The sequence below is a fragment of the Petaurus breviceps genome, unplaced genomic scaffold (assembly GCF_028583685.1).
Source record: "Petaurus breviceps papuanus isolate PSGF00001 unplaced genomic scaffold, PetGlider_PUasm1.0 90407, whole genome shotgun sequence".
Classification (NCBI taxonomy): domain Eukaryota; kingdom Metazoa; phylum Chordata; class Mammalia; order Diprotodontia; family Petauridae; genus Petaurus; species Petaurus breviceps.
The window spans coordinates 1860281-1877568 of record NW_027187241.1 but is presented as its reverse complement, the minus strand read 5'-3'; the positions used below and the strand labels follow the sequence as shown (position 1 = coordinate 1877568).

The 17288-nt window shown below is 42.2% G+C and overlaps 1 protein-coding gene across 1 annotated transcript in view; it reads right to left on the bottom strand.

The window, feature by feature from the left end:
- GALM (galactose mutarotase) overlaps positions 1-17288 on the bottom strand; it is a 62993-nt gene that overhangs the window by 29396 nt on the left and 16309 nt on the right. The window contains exon 4 of the mRNA XM_069108601.1: positions 12213-12294. Within this exon, the coding sequence (XP_068964702.1) occupies positions 12213-12294 (82 nt within the window). The remainder of the gene's footprint in view (positions 1-12212; positions 12295-17288) is intronic.

Here is a 17288-nt window from a genome sequence, read left to right as displayed (position 1 = left end):
CTCTGCTTAAGGTAATACTGTGTAATTCTGGTTGTAGACTAGGACTGTACCTTCTTCCCCCTCTCCCAAGGAATGGTGGACCTTGGGGTATGTGAGCAAAGTTTTCCCTCCACCCTGGGTGGGGGCTGATGGCAAGGAGAAAGACAAGGAAGGGCACCAGTAGAGAGAAGGTGGGACCACCAGGAGAGAAGAAAAAGCCTGGGGGTTGTTCTTAGCTAGCTCTCCAAGACTGAAGCCCACCAGAGACTTGCTGGCATAATCATCTGAGAAATGGGTACATTGTACACTAGGAAGCCATGGAGATTAGGAGGAAAAGAGGCAAATGGAGGGGAAACAGAGCTAGGGAGGGTGGGTCCCTCTAAGCAGGAAAATCAGCTAAGCCTGGGGTGGGGGGGAGAAGGGGCAAAGGAATAAATATGTTGTACCTACTATGTGCCAGGCATGGTGCTAAGTGCTTTTTGCAAATATTACCTCATTTGATCCTCACAACAACCCTGCCCAGTTGCTATCCTCATTTTAGGGCTGAAGAAACCAAGGCAGGCAGAGATTAAGTCACTTGCCCTGGGGTAGAGGGAGGCTAAATTTCCATGTATTTATTAGTCCAGGTTTCCTGGATAGGGGTCTAATCACCAAGAGAAGGAACACGGGTAGTCTCAGACATAGGAGTTTGGTGGTTAGCAGTGTTTGATGAGGGCAGCGATCCCATCTCATTTTAATCTGTCTCTCCCACAGCCTTAGCACAGTCCTATGCACACTTCAACTCCCCAACAAATGTGAATGGAGCCCAGTTATACAGCCTCAGTGAGAAGTTCTGTTGGAAAACAATCAGCAAACCAACAGCTAACACCTGAGAGAGGGGATGGGCATCTGGAAGAGAGGAAGGGGGTGGGGATGGGAGGAGGGTCAATTTATTGGTATTTTGTATGACTGAACTTGTGAAAAGGGTGGAGGAGGAAGTGGGCAGCAAACTGTCAATATTTCATCACTGACTCTAAAGTTATGAGATTTAAAACGAGTAAACAATACAGTTCCAGGGAGAGTTTAAATACCATACTGATCGAAACACCAATCAATACTGACCAGAACAGTCTATGCTTGCTCCCTTGCTCTACTGGGATGATCCTGAGGATGGAGACTTTAGAGGTACCTGTTAGGCCTCTAGAACAGAGTGAACAGTGTGTGCCAGGCTGGATGCCAGCAATTCTAAGAACGGAGCTGCAAGCTGGGATAAGCTACAGATGTTATCTCTTTGTCCCTCTTCGGAATGACATTCTGCACCCAACCAGAATACCAACTGGACTAAAACTGGTTTGCCTAAATGTCACTTTAGAATGAGCTTACTGAATGAATAAAACAGAACCTAGAGAAATCACAGATTCTCTGTAGAGAATGATTAATGTCGTGTTTGTTGTGAATAATAAAAATGACAAATAAAATGATAGCCGGCATTTACATGGTGTCTTATGGTCTGCAAAGCACTTGATACAGATTATCTCATTTAATCCTTACAACAAATGGAATAGACCTGAGGGTTTAACACCCTCATTTCACGGACCACCTGCTAGTTATGAATGGAACCCCAAAGAAGGAAGGAAAGACTTCATTTTTTATGCGCTTTCATCAACCTGTGAGTTGGGGTATGAGAGGACTAGCTTTTTCTCATGAGGATCATACATCTTGAGTTGGAAAAGATTGGGGGATAGGGGGAGAGAAATGTATGGCTTCTAGTCTAATCCCCTCATTTTACAAATGGGGAAACTGAGGCCTTGGGAGGCAAGGTAAGTTGTGCAAGATCCCACAGGTAGTAGGCATCAGAGGTGGGACCTGAACCCAAGCTACTGTAACATTGTAACACATGGTAACATTTTAACAGTTGCCTTGTTCCTAATGTGCACGTAGGTGCCTTCTCCGCTGTCCTCAGTACCTAACCTTGTAGCACAAGAAGTAAGGTTAGCCTTCTCTCCCTGAGGGAGGATTGATGACCTGTGTCCTCTCCTACAAACTGGGCTCAACTCCATGTAAATTACAGGGACAAGATGGCTGCTTAGAGAAACCTGTCCCCGTATGTTCACTGTGACCCAGCTTATTTTCTGATTCTCCCACGAATATGATGTGCTCAAAAATACAAAACGGGGTTTATGTTCTGCTGAAAAAGTGATTGTTTTGTAAAATGTGCTATAGCTCTGTAAACCTTGCTTAACTTCTATCCTCTACCTGCAGGTAACCAAACAACATCTCCTGACCTAACAGTGAAATGCGCCCTGGAGCAGCCTTCCTCTTTGTCTTGTGGCAGGAGTTCTCAATCAAATTTTTGATATCTTGGACTCCTCTGGCAGTCTGGTTAAAGCTGTGGCCCTCAGAAGAATGCTTTTATTTATTTTAGATTAGAAAAGGGAAAAAAAAAAGACCGGGCCTCCCAAACTCACTCAAGTTAGAAATTTAAGGGGCTACTCATGAGACAATCCTACTTTGCATGGGTTTGGGTACTTTGACCGGTTTTGTTTCTGACCTGGGATGGTTCGTCCTTCCTTACGCATCCTGGTGCATCCTTCCTCCCCCAAACTTCTGATTCCACCCCATACATCCCACAAAGGGTCCACACTTTTGAGGCTAGACTTAATGAAGACACCAGATTGGCTTAGCCCCCTGAAGTTCAGAATTCTTAAGCTCAAGAGGTCTGCCAGCACCACAGCCTTCCAGTAAAGAATAAAGTTTGGGGTTTGCTTTTTTTTTTTTTGTGGAGGCAATCGGGGTTAAGTGAGTTGCCCAAGGTCACACAGCTAGTAAGTGTCCGAGGCCAGATTTGAACTCGGATCTTCCTGACGTCAGGACTGGTACTCTATCCACTGTGCCACATGGCTGCCCCAACAGTTTTTTTTACATGCATATATAGTAACAAACGAAACTAATTATGTTATCAAAGTATTAAAGAAAAATTCTTGGAACCCCAGTAAAGAATTTTTGCTCTGGGTTCCTGGGAAGAGGCACTTGAAAATAAGTTCCCCACAATCTCTAAAACAGTTAATTTCCTTCTTCAAGATATTAGTTGGTGCATTTAAAAACAAAAGGCTTAAATTCACTTGTATGTGGTTTCTTCTCCCCTTCTGGCAAGGAACAAAGTCTACAGATAAAATCCTCCAGACTAAAAACACACAAAGGTTGCTGTGCTCAGAAACTCCCACAGCCAACAAGATGGTCAGGAATAGCCTGTATCAGATCCAATGACATGAAACTACTTGCACAGCCCTTTGGAGAGTTCTGATTTACTCCCAAATTGGCTCTGAGGCTTCCCCACTGAGCTGTGAGGAAGGGACATCACCTATATAGATTTATAGCTTCTGAAAGAATGGAGGGTGAAAATAACCCCATCCACATACCGCCCTTCTAGGCCAGCTGGCTGGAGGGAAAAGGGCATCTCAGCTATATCTGGAGCCCGCCAGCTGGCCAAGAAAGCAGGGAGCTCCAGAGGAGACCAGGCTGACCGAAGCTTACTGCTTTAGAGACCTGATCCCACCAGACCTTTGCCTGTGACTCAGAAAAAGAGAAAAATCAAAGAGGCTCCCTGGAAAAGGAGAGAAAATGTCACACAGGCCTTCCAGCACTTTCCAAATGTCTCTGTAGATCTATGATCCTATGAATAGTTTCCCTAGATTATAAAAGCACCATAAGCACTCAACTGCCTACCAGATGCACTTAGAGAAAGTCACCAACAGGACAGAAAGTGGGTCCTTAGAACACTACCTATGATCAAGCCTGAAAAATGACTCGAAGAATTTAATTTAATTTCCTGTTTGTTGTTGTTGAGTTAATTCAGTGCTCTCTGACTCTTAGTGGCTTTCTTGGCAGATACTGGAGTGATTTGCCATTTCCTTCTCCAGCTCATTTTATAGATAATAAACTGAGGCAAACAGGGTTAAGTGACTTATCCAGGGTCACACAACTAGTGTCTGAAATCACATATGAACTCAGGAAGATGAGTCTTCCTGACTCCAGGCCCAGTGTTCTACCTACTGCACCACCTAACTGCCCCTTATTTTCTGTCCACTTTGGCTCATTGGCATAAAATGGACAAAGGATAAAACCTTTTTTAGCTTTAAACGTCTTCCTCGAGAGGCAAAATGACACAGCGGAAAGAGGGCTAGATCTTGTGTCAAAGGACCTGGATTCGAATCACACCTTTGGCAATTATACCTGTGTGTCCTTAGATAAGTCACTAACTTCCCTGGGTGTCAGTTTCCTTATCTGTAAAATGAAGAGAGGCTTCAGCAGAGGACCTCTAAGGCCCATAGGTACAATGGAAAGAACTGAGGAAGAAGGGGCTATCCTAAGACAATTAAAGGACTGTGTTACCCTGGGCAAGTCATTTAACCATACAACACTTCAGTTTCCTCATCTGTAAAATGAGGGGAGAGGCTGACTAGATGACCTCTAAGGTCTCTTAGAAACTTAGAAAGACTGACTAAGGCTCTAGAGTCTGAGGAAATGAGTTCAAGTCCCATTGAAGACACTTAATCTAACCACACTAAGCCTCAGGTTTCCAAAACAAAAAAAAAAAATGAGGGGGCTGAGAGAAGTGGCCCCTGAGGTCTGTCTCTTGCAGCTCTGCATGTATGATTCCACGAACCTTTCAGTTCCAAATCTAAGCTTACATTTCTTTTGAAAAGCCTAGACACCAAACCACTTTAACCAAATGCCTGAGCTACTGGGACTCATGTATTACCAATGGGAGAAAAAAGGCCTATTACAGTCAACCTAAGAACGGATCTACTGTGTTCTCATTGTGACTGTTTTTCCCCCAGTTCATACCTAAAGAATTACCGACTGCCTACAGTGATGGTGGAAACCCCATGGTTTAGTTCTACGTTAGCATTTTCCCCTAAGAATAACTCATCTTGATGGCTTTTTGAGAAGAGCAACAGATAGGAATACCATCGAGAAAATGCCTATTAGAATATGTAGAGGAGAGGGTTGTCGTATTAGAAGGTACACGATGTGGTTTGGTTAAAAATAGACAGGCCACTGAGGAACCTGAAGGCAATCATTAAGAAAGGACACTATAGAGATGGACTTTTTGGTCAAGGCAGGTCCTTAATCTAAAATGGCCATATAAAAATAACCAGTAGGTTCCTGATGGTCTTGATCCTGGAAAGAGGCCCAAGAATTCATTAAAATGCTTCACCTTGGAGACCTGAAAAGGTCTGTTTGTGGACACCCACACATATCCAAAGTACTTTTTATTTCTCGGTACAATGTGAGTTATGTAGGAAAAGAGAAACAATTTGGCCAAGTTATGACTTTTTAGAATCCCCAACACTATGGTGCTTCTATCTTTATAAAAATAATGTTCTCTCTCTGGGGGTGTCAGATGAATAAGGAGTTTCAATTCTCCAGAAAGACAGGTCCTAATGTATGAAATGGTAAGGGAAAAGTTGTCAAGAATTTTCAAATAGTTGTGGGGAAAAAAAATCTTATTGATTGATGGAGCAAGGAAGACTCATCTTCCTGAGTTCTAATCTAGCCTCAGACACCAGTGTAACCCTGGGGAAGTAATTTAACCTTGTTTATCTCAATTTCCTCATCTGTAAAATGAGCTGGAGAAGGAAATGGCAAACCACTCCAGTATCTTTGCCAAGAAAACCCCAAATGAAGTTATGAAGAGTCAGATGTGACTAAAAACAAATGAATTCTTGAACTAATGAGGCAATTCACGTTAGTATAGACCAAAGGGCTCGTCATGGTACAAGGTTATATTTAGTCTAGCCTCCCTTAAAAAGCCATCTAATGGTACCCCCAAAATATGATCACACCATCACTCAATCACCTCATTGGGTAGAAACTTAGAATTATCACACAGTTAGGTGGGAACTCAAGTCACCTTTTAATCTCTGACCAGCATAAAATGCCTAGCCAACACCCCACATTCTATTACATGGCTGGAACACTTTTTATATCTCAACAAAATATGACTTCATTTAGGATGAAAGCAGGGGTGTTTTAGTTGAGCACAGCCAATGACTTTTTTTTTAAGGCAATTGGGGTTAAGTAACTTGCTCAAGGTTACAAGGGCCAGTTATTTCTGGGTGTGGCACTAAGTATCAGAGCCCAGATTCGATCTCAGGTCATTCTGACTCGGGGGCCGGTGCTCTTATTCACTGCACTACCTGGCTGCCCCTAAACAATTGGGGTTAAGTAACTTGCTCAAGGTTACACAGCCAGGTGTTTCTGGGTGGGTGCTAAGTGTCTGAGCCTGGATTCGATCCCAGGTCATCCTGACTCAGGGGCCGGTGCTCTTACTTGCTGTGTTACCTGACCGCCCCAGTTTTTTTTTTTGTTTTTGCTTTTTTGGAGGGCAATTGGGGTTAAGTGACTTGCCCAAAGTCACATGGCTAGTAAGTATGTCAAAGCCAATGACTTTTCATGTGACACTGAGGAACGTTACAGAATCTCAACACTTGAGTTTCTGAAAACTTTGTACAAATTTATATATATATATATATATATATATATATATATATGTATAATGTTCTTCAATCTTTCTTCCCCCTTTCCTTCTCATCTTTGAGTCAGAAAACTTGGGTCTGATATAAAGCTGCCACTCTAAGTAAGTCAACTTCACTTAAGTTCCTCATCTGTTAAATGGGGATAATACTTGTCCTCAATCACAAGGTTGTTGTAGAGTAAAGTGATTTTTATAAAAACTTAGAGGCTATAAAAATGTGAGTTACATTCTTCAACAGTGAAGGGAAGACGCATAGTCAGACAGGTACACACATATATAAATGCCACAACCATAAGATGTTCAATTTTTATTCATCAACCACAAAATGGCTAATACCAATCTCCTATTTCTGGTTTTTTTTCCTGACATGTCACTAATAATGAAATAACTTCTCTGTCTAGAGAAGGCTGCCCCAGTTAATACCGAATCATCACAAAAAGGAAACATCAAAGGAAGACAGACACCACTGAGACAAATAGAAAAGCTTCCTAAATCAGGCCTTGAAAACTGGGAGAACTTCCAGTACCACCAAGTGCCAAAAGAAGTCTATTTATCTCTGCCTCTCACAATTATCCCTCTCAGCTCTGGTAAACACCATGCTAACTGTCACTGAAATGGTCATCTATGCTCCCCTTATAATCTTAGTTGTTGGGCTGGGTACACAACTCTCATGTTCTGATTTTCATTGGGTATAGAAAGTCTAGGTCTCCTCCTTTAATGTCTTCTAGAGCTCAAGACAGGGGTGGTGAACCTGTGGTCTTAAGACCACATGTGGCCCTCTAGGTCCTCAAGTGCAGCCCTTTGACTGAATCCAAACTTCACAGAACAAATCCCCTTAATAAAAGGATTTGTTCTATAAAACTTGGACTCAGTCAGAAGGCCACAACCAAGGACTTAGAAGGCCAGTGTGGTCTCAAGAAGGCACAAGTTCCCCACCCCTGAAGATAATGGTTCTAATGTGCCTAAAAGCAAAAGCCAGTCAATATTATTTATTGAGTGTATACAATACTAGGGAAGAAATGAGAAGAGCGGCAAGAGATTGTGAGTCAGTTGTGGTATATTACTGTGAAAGAATGCTATTGCTCTGTTAAGAAATGGTGAGGGGGATAGTTTCAGAAAAACCTGATGTAAAGTGAAGGGAGCAGAACCTCCTGGAACATTGTACACAGTATCAGCAATATTGTAATGATAACCAACTGTGAAAGATTTAACTATTCTGATCTATTCCAAGGGACTCATGATAAAAAATGCTATCTGCCTGATGGTCTCCGAGCAGAGAATGAAGCATATTTTCTTCACTTTGTTTTTATTGCTTTTTTTTTACATGGCTAATATAGAAATATTTTGCATGACTTCATATATATATATATAGAATGGGTATTATATTTCTTGACTTCTCAATGGGTGGGGGAGGAGCTGGAGAGAGGGGGAGAGAATTCTAAACAATTTTTTTTTTTGCTTTTTGGAGGACAATTGGGGTTAAGTGACTTGCCCAAAGTCACATGGCTAGTAAGTGTGTCAAGTGTCTGAGGCAGGATTTGAACTCAGGTCCTCCTGACTCCAGGGCCAGTGCTCTATTCACTGCACCACCTAGCCGCCCCTAAACAAAATTTTTAAAAAGGAAAAGATGATTCTTAATTACTCATCCTTTCCAGTTAATATGGTCTTATGAAAAATTACAGAGAAACCCAACTCCCTAATACATACTCTAGCAAACATCTGAATACAGCTCCAAAAAAGATCAATGATAGAAAAATCTGAAAAGACACTGAAGTAACCTATTCCATCCAGTCTGAAGCTGTACCAGAAGAGGGTGGAAGCTGATAGAGGGGCTGAATTAAGGAAGCCAATGCCAGCTCAGCTAAACCAGCAGCAGAGAAAGGAAGACCACAAGGGAAAATCATGCACACTCCAGAAAACAGGATGGAAGCCAAGAGAGGCAGAAAGGAGGGAAGCCATCCCAAACTTCCTCAAAGAAAAGGCCCTTGAACAAGGGGCCAGGGAACCAGGGCCAGCTCCAATAACCAAGGGGCTGAAGCCAGATACCGTATCAGAGGCAGGGAAGAGAACCAGACTCCTTGGGTCACTGTAGAGGAATACAGGACCCATCTGTGCATTCATCAAAGCAATGGCAGAAGACACGGCCAATTCAATCCCTGAGTTCCAGGGCAGGAATGGCTGTATAAGAGGCCTAAGACCTGTCGTCCAACATCTCACTGGGGCTCGTGAGAACCAATAGAGGGAACAACTCTCAAATGAGGACTGTGCAAAAAGGAGAAAGAGATGAGCCAAGACCTGACACCATGGTGGGGCAGTAGGAGACTGAAAAAGGAGTCAAGAATTTAAGCAGAGAGTGGGCTCTAATGCAACCATTAGATTGTAGACTCCTGGAGGGCAGGGACCATCGGCTACCTTTCTTTGTGACCTCAGGCACAGTTCTTGACACATAGCAGGGACTTCATAAATGTTTATTACTGACTAAAAGCTTCTTCATCTAGACTGGCAGAGGTGGCGGCCCTCTTACAGAGAGGGGATGAAACCAGACAAAGCCTACCCTACTTATCTGTGTTGCAGAGGGGATTTTCCTGAATGCAAAAATCCCAAACCAAGAACTGTGAAAATATGAGTAAATAGTAGAAAATATTAACATAATTAAGAAACATTATGGCTTAAGGGGAGCCCAAGAGATAAACCCAAGAGAATAGAGTAACCCCACCAAAAGCAGACTCGGAAAAAAATGGTTATAAGAAGGATGAAATGAAGAAAGAGATAAAAAATGAAATGAGAATTTAGGAGAAAAAAAGTGAAAGGGAAATAGTTTAGAAAATAGGTTAGAAGTTGGGGTAACTAGGTGGCAAAGTATATAGAGCACAGGCCCTGGAGTCAGGAAGACCTGAATTAAATCCAGCCTTAGATACTTACTAGCTATGTAACCCTGGGCAAATCACAACCCCCAATTGTCTCTGAAAAGAAAACAGTTTAGAAGTTGAAAGAAAATGATTTAGAAGTTAGAGGAAAAAAACTTTAGCTTGTGCAATGGACAGAACCCTGGGACTGGAGTTAGGAAGACCTGAGTTCGAATTAAAGCTTCATATGTTTACTAGCTGTGCAATCCTGGGCAAGTAACTTAACCTCAGTGTCCTTAGCACCTTCCTCTGAAGGTTATTATGAGGATCAAATGAGATAATGATGGCAAAGCACTTGCTTACATATAATAAGTGCTATATAAATGTTAGCTATTATTATTACCTAAGTAGCAGATTTCTTTAAAAACAGAAATGGAGCAAGTATAACATGATATCTACATAAAACAACAAGAAGAATTACAACAAAATCAAAGAACTGAAAAAAAAAAGAAAATGTATAGCATTTTTTATCAAGAACAACTGAGTTAGAAAACAGGTCAAGAGATAATTTTAAAAATCATATTCCTTGCAAACCACGACCAAACAAAAAGCTTGTATGTCACATTTCAAGACATCACAAAAGAAAACGTCCTAGATCTTAGAATCTCAATCTTCTCATCTGGTCTGGTCACTTCCAGTTCTAAATCTATGACCTTCTTTAAATGAAATTTCTTTCTTTTTCTTTTTGGAGGGGGAAGGTTGGGCAATTGGGGTTAAGTGACTTGCCCAAGGTCACATGGCTAGTTTTGTGTTAAGTGTCTGAGGCCGGATTTGAACTCAGGTCTTCCTGACTCCAGGGTCGGTGCTCTATTCACAGCTCCACCTAGCCATCCCTCTTTCAATGAAATTTCAAAAAAGAACATTTACTCTCCTGCTTCAGTGGCAACTGCTTCAAAGTGATATCAATTAGCAGCCAGAGATTACACCCTCACTCCTGCCAATCATCTTAACTACACAGATCACTTGATACTGGGGGCAAGATGGGAATGCGGATGGCTCCATCTGAGCCAATTCCCTGGAACCATCTGAATCAAGTCTGGCTGATCAGGGAAAAGCCTCAACATTGACTGGAGCGGTATCAACGGCATCTTTGTGAACACATGGGCTGATATAATCATCCTGGCCCATATGGATAGAATTTTGTGATTTACATAGAAATTTCCTGATGACGATGATCCTGTGAGATAAATATCACAAGTATTATTCTTATTTTACAGGTATGGAAATTGAGATTCAGGGAGCCCATCAATTTTGGGGACATAACCCCCGTGCCCCAGCTTCCATCTCACTCTGCTCTTCAGGTCCCTTCTCCCATTGGTGAGTTTTTCCCCAGAAACTCCATTTAGAGGATGGGTACAGATCAGCCTTCCTCCAAGATCTTCTTACCCTCCAAAACCCTGCTTTCTAGCTCCCCTTTTATGTTCTGTCTTCCTCTATCAGAATGTAAGCTCTCTGAAGGCAGGGACTATCTTTCGTTTTGCTTGTATTTGTACCCCCAGAGTATCTTAGTATGGTGCCAAGAACACAGCAAGTGCTTAATGGATTGATTTGCACAGAATCATATAGCTACTAGGGGATAAACTGAGGCCAGCTCATTTTATTCCAAGTCCAATGCCACTTCTACTACATCACACACACAGTGTGTGTTGGAAAATTATGTTGGAAAATTAACTCTCTCTTCAAAAGAACCACCTGAGTCATCTTTTTCAAAGCCTCAACACTATCCTATCTAGTTGCTCTGATGTCTATTAGACTAGAGGTATCAAAACTTGAAACCCACAAAACTCCCAAAATGCAATCAAAACCATAAAATGCAACTGGAAAATGGTGAACAAAAAAAAAAGAAAAAGAAAAATACAACATGACATAGACAATGTTGATTTGTGGTTTTCTCAGTCAATATGCAGCCTGCAGGGAGCCTGGACACTATTATACTAATAACTAGAAACAAACCAGAAACAAAATTAAAAGGCTGGTGAAGTATGACTTTTACTATTTCTTCTCATCTCAGTAGGTTCAGTCTTTTCCTGCTGCCCCTTGCCTAGGGTAAGGCCTCTGGCCCAGGACCATTCTCCAGATCTTTCCTATTCACTGCACCACCTACCTACCCCAACAAATTACCCCCTACCCTCATCCCAGCTTGATCTGGGCTAAGGAAGAGAATGTGCTACACCTTCCTAATAAAGGATCACAGAATCATGGCTCTCTGGGAGAGACCTCAAGAGGGCTTCCAACGCCTCCACTTCATAGATGAGAAAACTGCGGTCCTAAGAATCCGCATCACTTAGGCCATATAGGGAGTACATGACAGGGCTGGGATCCTCTGACTCCAACTCTAGCACTCTTTCCATGATACATATGTATATTTTAGGGGCCTTCTGGTATAGCGGAAAGAACATAGGATTTGGAATCGGAAAGGCTGCTTCTTTCCATCTGGTTTGACTCTGGACAAGGAATTAATAAGCAATTATTTATTAAGGGCCTACTGTGTGCAGGCATTGTTCTGGGGATAAAAGGACAAAACAACCCCTACTTACAATGAACAAACATTTATTTACCCCTTTGCAAAGCGTGGATCTGTTTGCTCATCTGGAAGATGATGAGGTTGGATCTGATGATTTCCCAGATCCCGTCCACCTTCTATAATGATGGAAAGTTTACGTACTCTGCCAGGACACTGGGGAGAATGCTTTGAGATAGGCTGGGCCTTTTTTTTATCTTTATATCACACAATCACCAGGAGCACATGCACACCTACCTCTTCTTGCCAAAGGAAAAAAAAAACCACCACCCTTGAACATACTAACCAGTAGTGATCAGGTTATCATTGACTGGCAAAAAAGCTTCAGCATCTATACAAACTTCATGATCATATATGTTTGGAGAACCCTGGAAGAAGAAAGGGAAAATGAGGGAAGGTGGTACAGAAAGGGATTTAACATTTAATCTTGCTTTATGTTTGGTTTATAAACTTGAGAGGGGAAAAATGACAGCAATGATCACCTATAATTCATGTTATCTTTACATTCCTTTAGTGCTAGAAGAGGCTTGTCTTACACGGTGGCCATCTCATAAATAGAGTAACCAACCAGATCAGAAAATGCTTTTCAATACCACCAGCCACAGAATGAACTTTCCTGCCTAGATAGGTCTATGCCACCAAGAGGTCAGAAACCAGAGTGGTTTTAAAATATTTCTGACCCCTGACTAGCTAGATAAGTCTGTAGCTGACTTTGCTCCCTTTTCTCACAAACCACCCATGAAATGAAGAGAGGGGTGAGAACCAACAATGATATGCCCCAAATGGCCTGCTTTCTCATCAGCACCAAGCTGGCTGGAATGCAATCAATCATCAAGCATTTATTAAGCACCTATTACATGCCAGGCAAAAAGGACAAAATTAAAACAGGCCTTGTTCTTAAGGAGTTTACATTTTATTTGGGTAAATACACATACACATACATGTAAACAAATTCAAAATATATTCATAGCCAACTGCAAAATAATTAGCAGGGGTAGGGTGGGGAACTGTCTCAGGGTGAGGGAGAGGGGGAGGCTAGGGAGTAGAATATGTCATTTGAGTCAATCCTTGAAGAGGGGTAGAAATTCTAAAAGTTGGAGCTGAGAAGAATGAGAGGTCTAAGCATGGGGAAAAGCATGGAGACAGAAGAGAGGGAATGTTGTTGTCTCTGTGGGATAGTAAGCATGCCAGTTTCACTGAAAGTCAGAAAGGTGTAAAGAGGGATGGTATGTAATGAACCTGGAAGGGTAGGATGGAGACAGATTGTGAAGGGCTTTGAATACCAAACAGAGGAATTCATAGCTTGTCCTAAGGAGAATAGAGAACCATCGGAGGGCCATCTCCAGTCATCCTGATCTCTATCTCCAGATGGCTCTGGAGGAGAAAGTGAGGCTGGTGACGTTGCACAGCCCTCCCTCACTTAAATCCAATTCACCGGCATGTTGTGGCATCATCTCCCTGCTGTCATGGTCCTCTTCAAGAACAAAGGACAAACAACAGAGAACCATTGAAGCTTCTTGAGCAGGGAGTACCATGGTCACACTTATAATTTAAGGATAATTTTTGCATGAAGGAAGGATTAAAAAAGAGAAGAGACTTGAGAGAGGGAGACTAGTTAAGAGGTTCTTGAAATAGTTTGGGTGAAAGGTGATAAGAGACTTAAGTCGGGTTAGGGCCAGGTGGGGAAAAAGAAGGGAATGTAGGCATGAGATGCACCCAGCCTTATGTCTCTACACACTGACACAAAGGAAGCATTTTCTAAATGTTCATTCCTAAATGCCTGGTGAACCGGGAGTTGCACTGTATTCAGTGAGAGCGGTCAGAGATCTGGTCAGTGACACCACAACTGAAGCAATCACATCTGTGACGGTGGCATGGGTCCTGCTGGCGTTTACTTCTTTTTTTTTTTTTAAGGATGATCATAAAAAACTTGGCAAGAAGCATAGCTGCATAAACACTTTGATAGTCTGTTATCTCTGGGTTTATGAGTGTTTGGTTTGGCTAACTATCCCTAGCTCTGTGGTGCTAAACTTTTACTCTTTTCATATAGGCTCAAAGACCATTTTCCCAGTTCCTTCTTAGAGGGATAATTCTGGGAAGCAATGTGGTTTGGGGGGTGGGAGGGCAGGGTGGGGAATGAATGCAGTATCGGGAGACCAGGTTTAAACTCCAGTCATCACTGTGTGATCTCAAGACAAACTCTTGGAGCCTCAGTTTTTTCATCAAGAAAATAGACTCAGGTCCTTTCCACCTCCAACATTCTATGTCTCTAGAAGGGAAGTCAGTACCTCTTATTTGACAGTTTAAGAAAATTGAAATAATTTCTCTAAGACAATACAAATACTTTCCCAAGGCAGGGATGGGATTAGAGTGCCCATATTTGGTGTTTCCATTTGATGTTTGAATCAACTTGCTGCAAGTGATGGTTATTAAACACCTACTACATACACTGTAGGGAATACGAAGAAGCAAGTGGGCAAGTCCTTTTACTTGCCTGCCTTAGTTTCCTCATCTGTAAAACAGGGATAATAACAGCACCTACTTGCTAGGGTTGTTGTGAAGATCAAATGAGATATTAGTATACTATAATATTAATATTATAATATTAATTATTATAAAGCTCTTAGTAAACCTTAAAGTGGCATACACACACACACACACACACACACTCTACCAACATGGGGATGTCTTCTAAGTAGAAGAATAGTGAAAGTAGGAAAATGAAGTGTATGTTTCAGGCATGACAAGGAATCCATTTTAGCTAGAGTAGAAGCCCCCTAAGGGAATAAAGGAAGAATTGGATGGAAGGGCTGGTTTGGGCCTGATTATAGATGGCCTTGAATGTCAGGTAAATACCATTCACGAGCATATGAGCCAGAATCAATTATGAAACTGGGGAAGAGGAACAAGATGGGCAAGACTGGGGGTGGGGGGAGTGTAGGGGCAGGGGAACACTGAGGAGAGAGTGAATGAACCTGCAAAAGGGTGGAGACGGTGTTATGGGGGTGGGGGACACCCTGAAGAAAAAAGACCCATAGTGATTTGGGGGATGTGCAAAGAATACTCTATCTCGTCTTCTGATTCGGTCTGATCTGAACCCCTCAAAGGTTTTCTCCAGCACTCAAAAGGCCTTTTGAGGGACCCAGCTGCTGAGAAAGCTTTGAGAAAACTGAAAACCCAGCTCAGTGTGGCCTATTACACTGTGGCCTGACTATCAATAAATTCAGGCCCACAAAAACCGGTTGTGAGCTCCTTGTGTCTTGCAAAGGAAAAAGGAAAAAAGAATGAAAACAGTTTTTCAAAGACTCTAAAAGCTGTGTGTGGGCTGCTCAGTGGTTCCCACCTGGGTATTATACAAAACTGGGAGAACATGTTTTATTGAAATTTAACCTGAAGAGTTGGGAAAGTAGACCTAGGAAGCTTGGAAATGAAAACCCAGAACTTAGGTTACAGCACGGGGAAACTAGAAGAGGGATAGTTTTGTCAGACATTTTTATGAAGCCCTCATAGATGGTGCCACCATTGGGATAGCTGGATAACTCTGGGAAGCAAGGTGGTTTGGGCAGGGGGGGGCCCAGGAAAGAATGCAATATCAGGGGGCGGCCAGGTAGCACAGTGAGTAAGAGCACCGGTCCCAGTGTCAGGATCACCTGGGATCGAATCCGGGCTCAGATACTTAGCACCACACCCAGAAATAACTGGCCTTGTAAACTTGAGCAAGTTACTTAACCCCAATTGCTTAAAAAAAAAAGAATGCAATATCAAGAGACCAGGTTTAAACTCCTGTCGTCACTGTGTGATCTCAAGAAAAACTCTCTGAGCCTCAGTTTTTTCATCAAGAAAATGGACTTGGGTCCCTTCCACCTCCAACATTCTATGTCTCTACTGCAGATGGGAGGGGAAGCAAATGGTGGGGCACCTGCCTTTTAGCAACGCCCCCTTAACAATTCATGTTGCAATGATCTTATTTATGACTACTAACACTTTTGGGAGTTTTAACAAACTATTATTTTTGGTTTGATGATAGGAGTGATAATAGCTTGCATTTATATTTACAAATTGCTTTAAAAATATCATCTTGTTGTTTTATCCTCTTAACAACCCTACCAAGAGGTCAGAAACCAGACTGGTTTTAAAGTATTTCTGACTCCTGACTAGCTAGATAAGTCTGTAGCTAACTTTGCTCCCTTTTTTCACAAGTCACCCATGAATTGAAGAGAGGGATCAGAACCAATGATGATATGTCCCAAATGGCCTGCTTTCTCATCAGCACCAAGCTGGCTGGAATGCAATCAATCATCAAGCATTTATTAAGCACCTATTATATGCCAGGAAAAAGGGACAAAATTAAAACAGGCCTTGTTCTCAAGGAGTTTACATTTTATTGGAGGAAATACACACACACACACACACACACACACACACACACGTAAACAAATTCAAAATACATTTATAGCCAACTGCAAAATAATGAGTAGGGATAGGGTGGGGTGTTAGGTGCTATTATTATGGCCTTTTATAGATGAGGAAACTGAGGCAAACAGGTTGAGTGACTTGCCCAGAGTCACACAGCTAGTAAGTATCTGAGGCCAGGTTTGAACTTACACTAGACAAAAGATCCTGGAGCACTATTAGGCCATTGGGACCCATGGGGCATTAGTTTTCAGTAGGTTCAATTTAACAGCCCCCTCTGCTGTTGTTTCTAAAGACTAAATACATTTGGTGAGACTGTTAGCATCTGAATAAGGTACAACTGAGAAACGGAGCGGGGATTATAAAAACAACACAAGATAAGAAATGAGTAGGAATGTGTGGAACAGCAGAGGGAGATCTCAGAGATCATGGAAAACCACTGGCAGAACATAGCCTGCCACTTGTCCACTTTAAGCCTCTTTACATTCTAGCCTCACACTTTATGTTAATAATAACAATAATAATGGTTGGCCTTTATACTGGGTTTGCAAAACAGTTTACAAATATTATTCCAATCAGTCCTCATAACAACTCTGTGAGGAAGGTGCTATTATTATTATCTCCACTTTACAGAGGAGAAAACTGAGGTTGTAGAGAGGTTAGGTGACTTGCCTAGGACTCATGTGGCTAGTGTGTCTGAGATGGAAAATGAACTTGGAAAAACCATACTCAAATTTCAGTGGTCTATCCACTGTACACCTGGCTGCCTGGTAGCATGTAAACAGGATGGTGAAAGAGGATAGAGGGATAGAGAGAGAGAGAAGGGGAGAGAGGGAGACACAGAGAGAGACAGATTGGAGAGAGGAAGGAAGAAGAGAGAGGGAGAAACAGAGACAAGGGATAGAGAGAAGAGGAGAGAGAGGGAGACAGAGAGAGAGGAGAGAGGGAG